The 17,292-nt window shown below is 43.6% G+C and overlaps 1 protein-coding gene across 1 annotated transcript in view; it reads right to left on the bottom strand.

Annotated features, from left to right (window-relative positions):
- Positions 1 to 17,292, bottom strand: part of TG (thyroglobulin) — a 162,476-nt gene that overhangs the window by 63,667 nt on the left and 81,517 nt on the right. Inside the window, exons 31-38 of the mRNA XM_078393094.1 lie at positions 16,929 to 17,105; positions 16,298 to 16,409; positions 15,290 to 15,369; positions 14,073 to 14,216; positions 11,011 to 11,064; positions 5,415 to 5,549; positions 4,975 to 5,139; positions 3,725 to 3,947 (exon numbers count right to left, since the gene is read on the bottom strand). Of these exons, the coding sequence (XP_078249220.1) occupies positions 3,725 to 3,947; positions 4,975 to 5,139; positions 5,415 to 5,549; positions 11,011 to 11,064; positions 14,073 to 14,216; positions 15,290 to 15,369; positions 16,298 to 16,409; positions 16,929 to 17,105 (1,090 nt within the window). The remainder of the gene's footprint in view (positions 1 to 3,724; positions 3,948 to 4,974; positions 5,140 to 5,414; positions 5,550 to 11,010; positions 11,065 to 14,072; positions 14,217 to 15,289; positions 15,370 to 16,297; positions 16,410 to 16,928; positions 17,106 to 17,292) is intronic.

Below are 17,292 nucleotides of genomic sequence, written 5' to 3'. Positions count from 1 at the left end.
AATGTTAGTGAAGAGCCAGGCTTGGTAGGAGTTAAAGAGGCCAAGTGTTCAGCCATTTTTACTCATCATACTACTTCAAGTGGTGCAGAGTGCGGCGGCCAGACTCCTTACTGGAGTGAGAAAATACCAGCATATCTCTCCTACTCTGGCCATGCTGCACTGGCGGCCCATCCGTTTCCGCATTGACTTCAAAGTGTTAATGCTTACATATAAAGCCCTAAACCATTTAGGACCTCGATACTTGGCGGAACACTTACTCCCAACTAGTTCTACCCGTGTCACCCGTGCGAGCCAAGAGGTGAGGCTGAGGAGCCTGATGCCAAGGGAGGCCCGGAAAGAAAGAACTAGAAACCGGGCCTTCTCAGCGGTGGCTCCTCGTCTCTGGAATAACCTACCTCCGGAGATTCATGGTGCACCCTTGATGGGTACTTTTAAGAACCAACTAAAACATGGATGTTTAGGCAGGCCTTCCCTTCCAGTTAATTCCTGTCCTCTTTCCTTTTTCTTTCTCTCTTTATTTGATTTATTTTTATTTTTCCCATCTTATAGATTCATCTAATTAATTAATTGTTATAATTTTTTTTAGAACTTGTTATCATTTGTTGTAAGCCGCCTAGAGTGGTCGAAATGACTAGATAGGCGGGGTATAAATACAATAAAAATAAATAAATAAATAAATAAATAAATCTGGAAAGCTGAGTCAAAAATGTAAGGGGGGGTTCCAGTCAGTGTATGTGACTAGTGTATGGATCATAATCTGAGGATACAACTAGACAGGCACTGAGAAGAGACACCCCCGGGCCCCTTTCAAATATTTGGTAGCCACTGGTGCCAAATGCCCAAAAGCAATTTAGACAATTAATGACCTAGATAATTGTTGCATGTAAACATTTTCCCACAAGAAACGTTTACCACACAATACACAATTAAACTGCAGGATTCACTAACACAGGACATTGTGATGGTTGCCAAGCTGAGGACTTTAAAAGAAAATTGGATACATTCATGTAGGTTATTAGCCAATTAGGATGGTTATTATCATATCCAATAACAATGGCAGTATATCTATATAATTTCATAGGAAATACAAAGGCTGAAATTCTGTCGAACAGTTACACAAAAGATGTAACTTTTGGAAGAGAGTCATCATAAGAAGCCTCTGTAGACATTATCCGCTGCAGGCTGAGTTGTGCAATTCAGCATGCAATAGATAAGGTCTACTGAGATTTCTTAACTTGAGGCAATTGGCTTCCAAAAGTTACATGTTTTGCGTAACTGTAGAACAGGATTTGGGGCAGAGGGAGAAACTGCACTTTTGTTGTGATGGTGCGTTTTCCATGGGTATGTCCACTGTGTGAACAGAAGTTTGGATGAAATCTTTTTATTTGGTGCGATCTTGCCTGGCATTTCTCGCATGGATGTATTCTGAGGAATGTCCTGTGCCTTTATGGTTTCACTGAAAGAGTTCAGAAGACTAGCAGTCACTTGAAAAGTAGGGCACCACTGAGAAAGGGTGTCGTTCACATCAGCTATACAAAGACTAGAAAGATATACGTAGCCTTTTTTTTTCTGTTGACGCAAGGGGGAGGAAATACAGAAGAGACAAGGCTGAGGTATTTAACGGAGCAACACTTTGTTCTAAGCTATGTGCTGTTTTGCACCTGGATAAACAAGTGGCACCTTTTGTGGTAAACTACAAGTCTGATGTGGTTAAGTCCTCTACACCTACACAGTTCAGGTGGATGAGAAATTAGGTCACTGAAGGATAGGCTTCTTCCCCAGCCATCCAGTGCTCAACTGTGCAGGGCTGGCAAGGCTGCGTGGGGTAGATGATCACTGTGTTTTCAGAACACCCTAAAGCAATCCTTGGGTCTCCAGATGTTCCTGGATTAAGACTCCCAGGAGCCTTTACTGCTAGTGGTGCTGGGCAGCATTTCTGGAAGCTGTAATCCAAGAACATCTGGACACCCAAGGTTGAGAAACACTGCCTCAACAGAACAGCTCTGAAATGCCATCCTCTGAGGGTGCATTTCTATGATTGCCCAAACAGTAATTTCCCCCAGCTCTGGGACACTTTTATCAGGGGTTCAGAGACCAAGGATCCTCCTAGCCTTCGCCTCCACGTTCCTGCCTGTGGCTACGAAAAGTACATCTCTTGGTACTGTGGAAGATCAGATACTAGGAGCAACCTGAGAGCATTCTTTATCTTGTTACTGTAGAAGGGGGAACCGTGTTAGTCTACGCAAGCGTTATAGGTGAAAGCAAAATAGAAATAAAAAGTTTTTTTAAAATGTGGTAGCACCTTAAGGACTAGCTTTTATGTTATCCGATGTGAGCTTTCGTGGAGACGTCCACTTCATTAGACGTTTATTTGGCTGCATTCTGCGAAATTTCACTGCAGAACTGAACTGATCCACACTGATCCCTTAACCTTCATTTCCCCATAGAAGGCACCAGCAAGACCAATGTGAATGTTGCAGGAGAAATCTGCTCCCAATAGAAGGGACATCCCCAATCACTGGTGCGATAGGTCACAAAATAAAACATACCTATTGAGATGCCCTGCTCTCTTAGGAATGCTAGTTTTGAACTTAAAGATTTTTAAATGTTTTTAAATTGCTTTTTTTAAAAAACTAATAAATCTTAATATGTTTCTAATTGCTTTGTCATTGTGATATTTATACCGTGATTCAAAATCCGTTCTTTTATCTGCTGTGAGTCACCTTGGATCTCTGAGCGGCAGAAAGATGGCATATCAATAACATAAATAAATAAAAGACATTCTGTGGCTGATATCCAAGTATTTCAGAAAGGATATGAAAGAACCCAAGTTAATTTCTAACTGTAGATCTTGCAGGATCTGGGCGGCTTGGAAAACCATCTTAGGGTTTTCTACAGATGACATGTCAGGCTAATAGGTACATCATCAAGATGAGAAAACATCAGTCAGTATGTCTTAACTCTTTACGTCAGCCAGGAGCAGGACCTAAACCCATTTGGTTTCCTCTACTGACAAACTAGGAAAGTGATAGGCACACATGAACCACACGTAACCTCCTTTTTCAGTGGCCAGCTGCTTCCCCCCCCCATGCCTGCCTGCCTGTCTTTCTTTTAAAAATGTTCTTAAAGATTTTCAGGAAGGGTGCAGAAAATAGCAAGTCATGATGTGGGAGATAAACTAAGCTCCTGTACATTGCCCAGTGTGTAACTAAAAGGATGTTGATCAAGTACCAAAAGATGGGTCTTGGGATCTTATGCGAAAAGATCAAGGTTCTGTTTGCAGATTCTCTGCATGCTGATGGTCAGATACCAAAGGATCTCCTGTATGGAGAATGAGTGCAGGGAAATCACCCCAGAGGGAGACCACAGCTGCGATACAAGGAGATCTGCAAGTGGGATCTGAAGGCCTTAGGAATAGACCTCAACAGATGGGAAACCTTGACGTCTGAGCGTTCAGCCTGGAGACTGGCGCTGCATCATGGCCTCTCCCAATTTGAAGAAACCCTTGTCCAGCAGGCCAAGGCAAAGAGGCAGTCCTGAAACCAGCAAAATCAGGGAGCTGGACGGGGAACAGATTGTATTTGTCTTCAGCGTGGAAGGGATGGTCACTCTCAAGTTGGCCTTCTCAGCCACACTAGACGCTGTTCCAAGACCTCCATACAGAGCATGTTACCCTAGTCTCTCGAGAATGAAGGATGGCTAATCTAATCTAACATCTTCTTACCGAATTGTAGTGGCATTCCAGGATCCTGCCCAGGAGAAAGCCTGAGGTGGACGGAACCGGTTCTCTGCCACTGGAGGCGTCGCATAAGGAATCCCAAGGAACTGGCTGATTCTCTTCCAGCTGGAACCCACTTGAATGGCTAGAGATGAGCCAATCAGAGTTCCTTGGGAAGAGATGAAGACAGAGGGGGCATCGTTGGTCCCAGCTATAGGCAGGAAGGCATCTGGAGAAAGAGAGAAGGGAGAATAAATTAAAGCCTTCAAGAAGAATTTGTAGTCCTGGTTAACTTAAAGGTGTTTTTTTTTAAGCAAGAGCAATTTTCATCAGGGATTTCCAGAAAGCTAGTAAGAGAATCGTGAAATCAGGCTTTCACAGACTTCCTCATAAACCCAATTATGCACCAAGTGTCCTCAAAACATTTACAGGGGAGCCCCCTAAGAAAGTGCTTTGAGATTGTTCCATTTTTTTTCTTGAAGAGCCTTATAACACAGTGGCTAAACTGCAGTACTGCAGCTAAAACTCTGCTCATGACCTGGAGTTCAATCCCAGGTAGCCGGCTCAAGGTTCACTCAGCCTTCCATCCTTCCAAGGTCAGTAAATTGAGTACCCAGTTTGCTGGGGGGGGGGGAACGTAATGCATAATTGAATTGTTAACTGCCCAGAGAGTGCTTTAAGCACGATAAGGTGGTATATATAGCTGCACGCTTTTTTCCTTCTGACTTTATGTAGGTGCAGAAGTTGGGGTGGTTCCCAATCCACAACCCGCCCTCAAATCTCCTGTTGGCACTCCAGTTACTATCTCAAGCTGCTTCAGCTGTATCTGATACAACTCTGGATAGAAAAACAGGGAAAGGGACAGGTTTTAGCAGTGTGCTCGCCAGTTGCTGATCCCCATCATGTGCTTATTCCTAGTAAACGGGTTAATGGTATAACAGAAAGGGTAATGGAAATCACCAGTTGTTGTCCTTGTGAAAAGTTCCTCTCCCAAATTTTGTAGACCAAACTGGACACAAAAATGAGATTTTTTTTGTTACCACCCTAAATGCTACCCACCTCATAAAGAGATGTGTCATCATATTGCTACTGTCAGCAAGCTTTTCACCCGGCCTCGTGTCACCTGGGCTTCCTCACCTGGGGTTGCCCCATTTTTATAAGACTGCCCTCAATCGCAAAAGCTTATTTTCTGCCACATACTCTATGGGGAAAGAAGACAAAACCCATCTCTGCTAACCCAGCGGCCACGTACTTACCCTGCTTGCGATAGATGTACGTAGCCGGCTCCTTGAGCCCAAGTCGACAATGATGGCCTTGGAGATCAAGTGTGCAGATCTGTGTTTCTGGGTAGAACAGACACCGTACGGACGTCGGTCGCACTTCAAGGGTTGTCGTCAAGCATAATTTTTCCTTCGAACAAACTAAGATGGAGGAGAGAAAAAGTTTGAATGGGCTGGAAAACAGAGAGACAGGCAGATAGAAAATATTCCATCTACTTTCCATCTTTTGTGGGGAAATCCCGCTGCAGAAAATATGCACGAGGCCTTGAAATTGGGCAACTTTGTGGTCTTTCATACACACACAGCCACAGAAAGAAAAGGAGACAGGATCATTCCATCCTTCTAGAAGACCTGTTTCTAACCAGAGGGAAGTTAAAAAAAAAACCATGCAGACTGAACTAAAGGCGTCTTCTCACCTGAGAGGCAAAAGTCTCGGATGTTGGCAAAGTCGCTTGAGGTATCTCTGCTGACATGCATAATATCAAATTGTGAAATGGAGGAATCGATAAGTGTAGCAGCTCCATCGACACGCTTCCATTTATCCAAAGTCACTAAAATCCAAAAAGTGTGGATATTTAATAGAAGAATTTCAGAAAATATTCTAAGACACATATCCCAGTCGGATATATACTGTATTCAGACAATAATTTAGATTGCAACCTTATTCACAGTTATCTAGAAACAAACCTCATTGAAGTCAGTGGGTGGACTCCTGTTGGCATTCACATGAGGCTTGCGTAACTAGATGCAGCTAATTATGGCTAATTGGCTAGTTGTCAGAGCACATCTCAGTTGCAAGATCCAGTGTATGACCGGGCACCTGCCCCAAACGCACACTTGCAACCTCATCAATTAACCACAATTAGCCGAGGTAAGTTATGAAAACCTTGTACAATCACCAACAGGACCAGTTTAGCCACCAATCATGTTTACAAAACAGTGCTTCCTGGGAGGGGCACTGAATATCAACAAGGGTCTTAAAGGTCATTTCTACATCAAAATATTTGTCATATAGTCCCACTCTTAGGTCTAAGGAAGCTCACATTAAAATACAGCACTTCATCTTTAGGGTGCCTCACCATTTTTGCCTTCTTTATTTTTTACTTTTATTTTGTTTTTGCCCGACATTTTAAAACTGCAACTGCATCTCAGTAACAAACATTTCTACACACTGAAACTGAATTACTAAGTCTCTCAGAACATAATGATGAAAATGGTAGGTCTACCTTCAGACATGAAAACTGCAAATGACTAGTTATTGTCTCAAAGAGAGGGGTGCAAGATTAGCCTGGGTCCATTCCATTGTAAACCAACACATCCAGGTCACCTTGCTGGTTTTTGAAGACATTTCTGTTAGGATAAGGTTCCACTCGTACCTATTTTAACCGACAACTAATCTCAGCTAGTTGTGAAAACTATTGCACCCAACACAACACAACACAACAGAGAACTTCTATGGATGAAAGAAGGAGACTTTCAATAACATCTACTTCTGCTTCATTGACTATGCAAAAGCCTTTGACTGTGTGGACCACAGCAAACTATGGCAAATCCTTAAAGAAATAGGAGTGCCTGACCACCTTACCTACCTCCCAAGAAGCCTAAACGTGGGACAGGAAGCAACAGTTGCCAATTTTTCCAGTTGTTTTAATAATAATCATATAATTTATTGTCATTGTAAGTATATACACAGTATACCATACAACGAAATTCACATTTTAGTCTGCAGTGTCTCTCATGTTCTTTGATTCTGGTGTGGATGCTGCATTTTGTGGTCCCAATATACCCCTTTCCATAAGACGCACCAATTTTTTAGGAGAAGAAAAAAGGAAAATATAATCTGTTTTCTTTGCTCCATAAGACACACAGACTTTCCACCCCCCTGTTTTGTGGGAAAAAAGTGTGTCTTATGGTGCGAAAAATACGGTATACCTGGCCACAACTGCTGGTATACTCCTGCAGTGGTGAGGGGGTCCCCTTTCTCCCCATAACATTTGTTGTATTTTTATGGTGGGCCTGAATACTGTTTGTAGGTTGTTTTTTCAAAAGTTTCCCCATGCGGTCCGTGACCCCTTTGAGAATACTACTCTGAGAAGGTTTGCCACAAATTGGAGTTGACTTGACAGCACACTATTATTATTGTCTCTAACCTAAGAATTTCTGTCTGCTTTTCTGGTTGGAGAACTGCATGGCAAAATCTAGAGATATAAGTCTGTATTTGGTTGTGAGAATTGAACGTAATATCCTTCATCTCTACTGCAATCTAATTTATCCTGACTTTCTTTTTTTAAACAAAGTGAGGGTATGTTTTTTTTATGATTATCATCTTCCATTATAAGTATTATTTATGCTCTGCATAAGTAATATTTACATGCTCCAGTTGATAACCTTTTATAGACAATCTCTCCTTCCCTGTACACTTCAGGGACAAATTAAATCTTCAGTAACAAAACGGTCGAATTCAATATCTCTGCAAAGCCTCAAACAAAATTGTTCAGTATTTAGCACATTGTGTCTCAGAATTTGCCCTGTCCTTACCAAATGAATTAGCATTCCACAATTCATTTTTTCCCCTATCACCAAATATAAAACTTTAATTGGAATGGAAACATTCCAGTTTGCCTGTGGAAAACACAGTTTTATCATTCAGACCTGATACTGATCCAAGGCTACTTGTTGGTGTCATATATCGGTTCTGTGGCATTTCTATTTTATTTCCCATTGAAATCAGATGGCACGCCCACAAGAATTCAGCGGTAATGCTTTGCCCGGATTGTACCACTTTAGGCTAGAGAGAGGCCTGTCGCTTGTCCGAAGCCTAGAAAAAGCAGCCCAATAAAGGGAGAGGCCAGACGAAACACTAATTCCAACCATTCTCATCTCCAACAAGGAGTTATGGGTTTGTGCTTCATCTATTTTTTGTTGAGTTCAAATGTGCAACTCTTCTCCCTTACCCCTGCAGCCAGAATTGGCACTGTCCACTTCCTCACATTTGATGCTGCTCATTGTATTGACCGGTTCTAACATGGAGCGAAAGAGAGCAGGTGTGTCAAGTCTACACAGCTTCGATGTGACTGGCCGATTCCTTCATCCCATGCAGACCAGACTCTAGCCATCGTAGGCTCAATATGCTAGTCCCTTTCATTCCATAATTATAGCTCTCTGCAGCCAACTCGTTCTGTAACTTTTATTGTTAAATTATAGGCATCTGATAAAGGATGTTTTCTGCTTTCCAGATGTTCTTCTCTGGAATGTGGGCAGAGTAGCAAGAGCATGTTTCTGACGAGTGCTTAGAATGGGGTTGAAGGTTAAAAAAACAGCTGGTAGTGGGAGAAACTGCTGGAACATCTCTACCAGTCCATCAGTTAGGCTGGCTTCCTGCATTGCCCTTTTGATGAAAAGCTAACGCTATATTGCTCTCTGGGGTTGGGTTTTCTTGTTTTGTTTTAATACGTTGTTCGAGAATGTCTAGGCCTGTTTTTAAATATCACTTAAGATCTGCCCTGCTTCTGTTTTTAGTCTGTTTTAAAGACTGTCCACCCATTGCAAATCACTTTGGGAGCCCTGGTTGGCAGAGAAGCAATAAAGAACGTATAAAATAAAAATCTAGTCCAGAACCGGGGAAAAGAACCAACCCTCACCCAGCTGTTTTCCAAATTCCCACTGCTCTGAAATGTAGTTTCCCATGCAACACACAACTGGGACCATATACGGTTCCATAAACTAAACTAAAATGAAATAAAACAAAACAATAAAGCCAGGGATTGGAGAATCTACATGTGCATTTCCTTCTAGATGGGAGGCAACTGCATTCATGCCCGTGTGAGAGAGCGCTGTATTCTCACGGAAGGAGAAAAATACATCAGGGATCACATTTCCACCAGGAATGTGTTATGCACACATGTTTTTGCCAGTTTAAATTGGAGAGGATGAAATACAACATGTGCCATTCCTCTTTCTCCTTAGAAAAAGGAGGGGGGGAAAAGACACCACGGCCCTTCCTGTAAAATAACTATAATCATGCCCACGGGACTGCTACTTTTCTGGCCACACAAAGCTGTTATTTCAGAGCACCGAGAAGTTATCCTACGTGAAATGGAAGCCTCCAGCCTTCTTTGGCAGGGCTCGCGAGGGCACAGGAGCCTTGAGCGGAGGAGAAAAAAGAGCAAACCAGATGTTTATCTGGATTTTTTTAAAAAATAGGCAGCTTTCTAAATAGAGAAGAGCTTCTCTTTCCCACATGGGTAATTACAAGCCCACGGGTCTTCTGGAAACCATCTCACTTGCTCTTCATCCCCAGGGCACATTTGGGATGGTGCACCTGGTAATCTCACTGGCACGATTTCAAAGTCTATTTCATGAAGTTTCTAAGGAAAGGAAAATTATATTCCAGATCACATGGATCTCTGGGAGCTACTTTCTTCCCCACCAGTTCTCTCGCAATAGGAAGCTATCCGGCCTCTGAATATTCGGGTAACCCTGATCAACTCAGGATTCCTTCTCTAATTCTGAATTTTGAAAAGCTACAATCAGAAAAGGAATCTGGAACTAATCACAGACCATTGACCTGCCTCTGTCTGAACCCACAGGAGGTAAGCCTCCACCTTGTGTAGGAAGGAGGCTACGGAACCTGGTTGAAAACAGAAGAAGCTAGTTACAACTAACACAGGTATCTGTTACTAGTTACAGATTGGGCAATAAACTAGTTGTTTTTGTCGTTTAGTCGTTAAGTCATGTGCGACCCTTCGTGACCCCATGGACCAGAGCACGCCAGGCCCTCCCGTCTTCCGCTGCCTCCCGGAGTTGGGTCAAACTAGTTGTTACAAAGTGCCTTTTTAGAGACATGTTGTGGCATTTTGGCAGGGAGGTTTTCTGCCTTTTTTTTTAAGGTCTTGAGCGATACAGTGCTCTTATCAATCCTAAGCAGCAAGGGAAGTATATTTTTGTTTACTTTCACCATTTATATTTTTAGATGCATTTCCAAGCTGCAAGTGCCTTTTTCTATCCTGTGGGTAATTGCACCAATAAACACACTAATAACATACAATGCAACAAATCATCACATGCCATTGGAACAAGAAGAATCATAAGGACCACGTACATAGCTATCAAGAAATAATTGATGCAGCAAGTTCCTTTTGAAATATAATTTCTGGGGATGGGTGAGATCACAGGTCTAGGAAGTGTGGGGAGTCCTTGCTGTGAACACCCTATATTTTTTTCAGAACTTACAGAATTCCCTCTCTTAATGGCTTTCAGTGTAGCTTGAGAGATGTCAGCTACCTTGGTCATGACCTGGAGTAGAGCGCTCTCAGAGCAAGGGTGATGAATCCTCAAGGTCTTTCCCTGTGGTGTTGAGGCAGCCAGTCTCACCCGCAGTGAGATTTCTTCACATACCTAAATCTAACATGCCAACCAAGAGATCGGCTGTTGATAAATTTGTTCTGTGCATATCCCACCTCTCATCTAATGAACCCCAAAACATGGCACGTGGCTTTCCTCCACTCTTTACCTTAATCCTTCAAGGCTGAGAAAAGGGGAATTGCTTCAGTGTCACTCAGTAAGTTTCATGGCTTTCCAGTGCAGTATCTCCAAGTTCACAAGGGTGATGAAACTGCTCTCGTTTTTAGTCTGAACTTTGCATGAGTTATCCAAGGTGCTTATCCCTACCCTACTTCCCCATCGATCCAGCACCAAATGCCGCATCCCTAACCTCCATTGGGTTTCTTCTTTTCCATCTCTCTTCAGGATGGAAAAGTGAATGCCTTGACCATGATGCCATGCCTAGTCATAATTAGTGGCATCTGTGTACACATATACATCAATTTTGGGGTTGATTCTAGACTTTATAAAGGCTGTACTGTCTGCATTTACTCATTTGCAAGAGGAGGCCGGCATTTTCCCAAGTCAATACAAAATGGGGGACCAGCAATGTGTAAGAAACAGAGCCTGAAGCTCTTTGATATTTCATTATTTCTTTGCCTGGGTGTATTTCTCATTCCCATAACTTACCATTTCCTTGCTTTCTAGGTAGAGGAACAGGTGGGCAAACTCTGGGAACGGTTGCTATAGGACAGGAAAGAAAAAAGAATAATCGTTAAAACATTACAAATGCCTGCCTTTGCAAACAGGTATATGGGACTCTTAAAGGGTGGGAATGATTATGTCCTTTGGCCCTGCAGTTGATTATGAATCTTAACTGCTATAACGAGCTGTGTGGTGTAGTGGGTAGAGTGTTGGATTAGGATTCTAGAGACCTGGGTCGATCATTTTCAGTAAATAAAAGAGAATTGCACTAACCCTCCTTTTCTTTAAAAAAAACCTTTTAGGAAACTGGGAGCAGATATGGGACCACTTATAGGCAGTTCAGAAAGCATCAAGTACCAGAATGAGGGGAAGTTGGACCTGGCCTCCAGGCCTATGGAGTCCTGTCGTCTTTTACATGTCTCTTGTTTCTTTTCCTGGAGTGGATTGTATCAGTGTGATATTGCAATATGCTTCTGAAGTGCTTCTGATCCCATGAGCATTGACAGGGCTTTCTGGGGTGCTGTCCATATGTCGGCCAGGCTTGTGTCCCTTCTAAATGAATACCCCAAAAGCAGCAACATCTTATGGTCCACCAAGTTCTTCACAGCCCCATGGATGTGTGCAAATAGGAGCTTTAGGGAGATACTGATAAGCCTCCACAGGACCAGTTAGCATTCAAATTGGTGCATCTCATGTCATGCAGATGTGCCCTAGCTCCCCATCCTGGTTAGGTTCTTCCTATAGTTCAGTAGGGACATGACATAAAGAAGCCTTTGGTTTTACTGGCATGCTCTTACCTAGCCTTAATCCACATCAGCATCTTAGAACTGCAGAGCTGGATGGGACCCTATGGATCATCAAGTCCAGCCCCTCTCAAGGAGGCACAGCAAGGAATCGAACCCCCAGCCTCTGGTTCCGTAGCCAGAGGCCTAAACCACTGAGCTATCCAGCACTTGACTCTTTTTGTAATGTTAAACCAAAAGGGGAGAAGCCTTTGGACCACACGTTCTGGGTCCAATGCCCTACTCTCTTACCACTGGTCCTGCTGAATGGAAATGACTGCCACAAACATCTGGAGGGCCAGATGTTCTATCTCCCCTGCCATCACTGCCATTCCCATTCTCTCCCATCCTTTTCAGACTGCAAATTCTTGGTCTGTTTGGGGGTTTTCTTAGTGCTGCTGCTTAAAATGCCACATACAGTAGAGCACAGGATAAAATTAAAGTTTCCATGTTCTATTTGCCGAGGGTGCCCCCCCCCTTTTATTTTCTTTGAAGAATGGAGAATTAGAGCCTTGGCTGTTGTTTTAACTTCCCTTATAAGACACCCCGGTAAACCCCACCCATCCAGACAGGATGCCACTGCGGTTGGTTAATTACGCAGAAGGGAACGGTGTTGCTTCATATAGTTCAGTGGCCAACGCAAAGGCGAAGGAAATATAAACAGTGTTCAGGCTGAAACATGGAGGACTCTTGAAAGGGCCACCTGCGGGCTAGATTCTAATTAACTGGCCTGAGATATAAAACCCAAAGCCACAAGTTCAGCAGAGTTCAGCTGCAAGACCTGTTTAAGCTCCAGACTGACTTATGCCTTTGGGATTTTAAGCGATGCCAAGGAAACTTTGACCGCCTTTGCTTTAAACCAATAATCACTTACACATGTGCCACAGGACAATACGGAGTAAATAGCTTTATGAAGGCCAAGCTGGCGGCAGTCTTAAGTCGGGGGAACTGGCGGCTAGATTTCCCGTATCAGAAGACAGCGAGATGTCGATTGTAGAAGGGGGTGTGAGTACATACACGTGTCATTTAAAGTCCTATTTGAAATTTTTTAACTCAAGCAAGATCAAAATCACGTCTGGCCACAGGCTTAAAACCTAGATCACGGACATGAAAGGATCAAATGCACTGACAGGGTTTGTACCATTTTTTGGATTTGCCTGTTCAGCTGGAATTACAGTTCTTGTTTTTTTGCGGGCTTGCTGTTTATCTTTAAGTTTAAGCGAAACGGGCATACGGTACAGGAATGAAGGCTGCCCCACCTAATGGCCCCTCAGCTACTGAAAAAGCACATTTCCTGCTGGATTCAAGGAAAGGCCTTTGACAAACATTCTTTTTTTCGGCCTCTTAACAGTGTGGTTAAGGCCTCTTTTTTGTGACTGGTTACCATGACAACCAGCTGTCAAGTTCAGGCTCGGGATTCAAATAGCTGCTTGGCCAGAGCAATGTATAGAGAGGCAGGAGTGGAAAGCCACTCCTTGAGCTTTCACCTACTCAAAAACTCTATTGGGGGGTCACCATAGATCGGAAGCAATCGGATGACCTATAATAATGCTTCCCAAACTTGGGTAACACAGGTGTTACTGGACTGCAGTTCCCAGAAGGCTATGCTGCCTGGGGAGTCTGGGAGTTGCAGTCCAAGAACAACTGGCTTATCCAAAGTTAAGAGTCACTGACATGTGGCAAACATGGCTCATATGCCTCCCCCCCCCCCAGTTGAAGAACCATCTGAAGGGAGGGTGATCTTCATTAAGGCTTTGTAGGTTTGCATTACCTTCCATGCATAGTGGCAATGCTTTTGCTCTCTGCACAGTTGGCTGTCATATGAGGGGGCTCTGTGGGGGGGAGCAGACTGGGCCAAAGACTACCTCCCCCTTCAGAAAGGAAGTCAACACACATACACAAAGAGTCCTTTCATATACCAGCCAAATACATGTACAGGGGGCTATAGCAAGTGACACACTAGCCTCTGCAGCCTCTGTTCATTTCCGTCTCATAGGAGATTGGGTTTGTTCACCTGCATGGTGAAGCAGTACAATCCGGACACAGTTTCATCATGACTTCAGGAAATAGGGCAGTTCTTCTGAGCAATGGCCCTATGATCTCAGTCCAGTCACTGTCCTGAATTCCTTCTAGAATCACAAGCTGGTCAACTCTACTCACAGGTACCAATGTCCCACCTTCTCCCACCTCCAACACACACACTTCCATGAGAAAATATAGGTATGTTAACTCAGTTACAGGCAAAACATTGGTGGTGCTACTCACTGCCTTTTTGGTACCACCCAAAAGGATGGGCCATGGATTCGGTCGGAGGAGAGGCACAATCAGAAACCCGCCAATCGCCGGCGATTTCCTCACTGCAAGTCTGGATTCCCAAACTGTTCAGAGTCAAGCACACAACTTCGCTGTCTGCAGGGAAAATGCACAGTTACTGTAGTCACTTTATCTGAAGATGCCTGGAAGTGCTTGGTAAATTTTAAAAAAAAAACATACACTGCCAAGAAATATGAGAGCTTAAAGAGATGGTCCTGTCAATTATCCTAGACTAATTGTCTCCAATTAGGGTAAGTCCATGCTATTTTTTCAGCTAGAGGCAATGGACAAGATGCTTCCACACTGCTGCTCTACATACAGAAGTCAACCTGGATTGATGGTTGAGTCTTAGTTCAACGCTAGTGATAGGACAGCAACCTCGGTTGCACCTGAACAGCAGAAGAATTTGGGGGCTAAGGGTAAATGATGTGGCAAAGTCACGTCTGCCTTGCAGCAAAGATAATTGGATAGAGGGCTTGGGAAGAAGAACTGGGAAGAAGGTCCCACTGACCTCTCATGATCTACCACCTCTGGGAGGCACCTCACATGGGGGGGGGAGATTTCTATGACATTTCACATCTTCTCTTCAACCTATATTTGAACCCATAAGCAAGTTCAGACATGTTTATAAGTACATAATCTGGTCTTTCTCACCAGATTACTCATAAACATGTTCAAATCCACCCATAAACTCAAATATACGTTGTAGAAGAAAATATGACGTGTTATACAAATCCTCCCCCTAGATCATCATCATCATTTTAGAATTGCACAGCTGGAAGGGACCCTATGGAGCATCGAGTTCAGCCCTGTAAAAGAGGCACAATGGGGAACTGAACTCTCAACCAGATGCCTAAACCACATTTTGGAAGCCATTCTGCTCCGCAAATTGTTGAAATTTCAAATGAGTTGCACATTTGTTTTGACTTGCAAAGGTGGTAGATTGGTGAGGGAAGAGGGGTCTGTTGTAAAGCCATAGGCCCTTTTCTTCTAACACTAGTTACAAAGATTTGGATGTAGCTATGAAAGAGTGAGCCCAATGCACAAGGCGTCAGAGCTACACAGGAGTAAGACAGGGCTAGCTTCTATTGACACTCTAGGGCCCTCCATTGAATAGGGTTGCAAGACTGATTGCACAAAATGACACTACTATGATGAAGAATGGATACCTGAGCCTTGGGAAGCACCTAAAAATCCAAAGCCTGAACAACAGGGATCGGCATCACAGAAGCGCTCACAGTCCAAAAACCTGGAGGAAAAGCAACAAATTATTTGAATGCCAAAACTGTGGAGGCTTTTGCAGGATACAGCCTTAGATGATCATGACTTATTTCTCAATGTGAGAAACTATCCTGCCTTTCCTGCAAGGTGGACAGGAAGTAAGGGAGGCTGGAGCGAGACCTAAACAAAGCACACGGAAGTTGTTGCTTTTATGGCCCTGCTCAAAATGCGTTCCAGTTTCATTCGTGGGTTTGCCATGCATCTAGAGAGACACGGCGATATGACACATGCTGAGCCGTGGGCAGAGAGATTAGCACAGATGTTGAGTGACGGGAATGAATGCATGCTGTGTGACTATTTTTATTCTATAAGAGTACTTTATTATTTTAATTCTTATCAGACAGAGATGGAGATGGCATGGCCCTGTTGATGCTGTCGGACTGCCACTCCCACCCCTGCACAAATAAATCCACTCGGACAGAAAGCTATGCTTGAAACAAACAAAAATCATTAAAACTGAACCGTTGTGAGAGTCGGCTTCTTACCGTTTATGTCTTATAGCTGGCAAAAAGCATTGCATGTACTTGTTATATATTTTATACCTTACTTGTCTGGAGATGGAGCTAATAATACATAGGAAAGGAACAGGGTTAGTGGGTAGCCCTGAAGTAGCTTTCCATAGGCCTTGTGTGTGTGTGTGTGTGTGTGTGTTTGTGTGTGTGTGTTTTGTGTGTGTGTGTGTGTGTGTGTGAGAGAGAGAGAGAGAGAGAGAGAGAGAGAGAGAGAGAGAGGGAGGGAGGGAGGGAGGGAGGGAGAATGGTGAATGGAGTGGAAAGATCTGTTTAAAGACCCTTGGTTTTAATCATCCTTGCTCGTTCAAGAGACATAAAGATCTTCATTGCCTCAAGTGAAGCCAAAAGGCTATACATGGAAAACTGAACAGGAAGGAAACGTACCCATTGGACAGAGTTTTCCCGGACGCGTCCATCTTGTTCCTCACAGAGATGCTTGACATTTTACGGAAAGGCAAGCGAGTGTAAAAATTCTTCACGCTCCCTTCCAGAGAAACTGCAAAACAAACAAAAGAGCGAAAATTCTCAGCCCTGGGGCTACTCCATATCCAAGGGAGCCTTCAAGTGGAGACTTGCACGACAGTGGAAATATGGAAGCCATTCCCTTGCCCTTACAAGGGTAAGATGGGAAGCCCCGGACCGATCAGGAAGAGTTTGTGCTGCGGCCGTTCTTTCCTATGGCCAGGTAGGATAGCCTAGCCAATATTTCTCTCAACTAGATGTAACAGGGAGTGAAGCTTCCCTGCAATTAAGCCCTGCCCACTTCCAATGGGATTTCCTCAGAGGTATGTTCCTCAGCAATTCCACTTGCCATTTAGGCCCTTGTTTACTAGTCACAGAACAAAGCACTCAAGAAATACAAGTACAGAAAATCAAGTGGCATGATACGTGTGTGTGTCTTTGGTGCCATCAAGTCGGAACCGACTTATAACAACCTTAATAAAACTCTCAAGGTAAACGAGGTATTTGAGGAGCAGTTTTACTAGTTAGGAGAGAAACACTTCCCCCTGCTTACCCTTCTTTTGATACAAAAGCTGGGGATTCTGAGGTAACACAATGTTACAGTTGTCTAGGAGGCTGTTTGTGGTATTGTCACAGACTTGAGCCGCCGGATACAGGGTGCAAGGGAAGAACATGGACGTTGTGGCATTCGGGATGTCGACCATCTGGCAAAAGTCATCTTCTGCGCAACCTAGAGAAAATAAGAGTCACCTGAGTATAGCCATTCATTTAGAATCATAGAAGAGTGAAGTTGGAAGGGGGCTATAAGGCCATCAAGCACAACCCCCTGCTCAAGGCAGGAATACAAGTCAAAGGATATCTGCCAGGTGGTTGTCTAAGTTTCTCTTTAATGCCTCCAGTGTTGGAGCTCTCCCCAC

Source organism: Pogona vitticeps, chromosome 4 (assembly GCF_051106095.1).
Source record: "Pogona vitticeps strain Pit_001003342236 chromosome 4, PviZW2.1, whole genome shotgun sequence".
In the NCBI taxonomy this organism is placed as follows: Eukaryota; Metazoa; Chordata; class Lepidosauria; order Squamata; family Agamidae; genus Pogona; species Pogona vitticeps.
The sequence above is the reverse complement of the archived record's forward strand: the minus strand, read 5'-3'. Positions and strand labels throughout refer to the sequence as shown.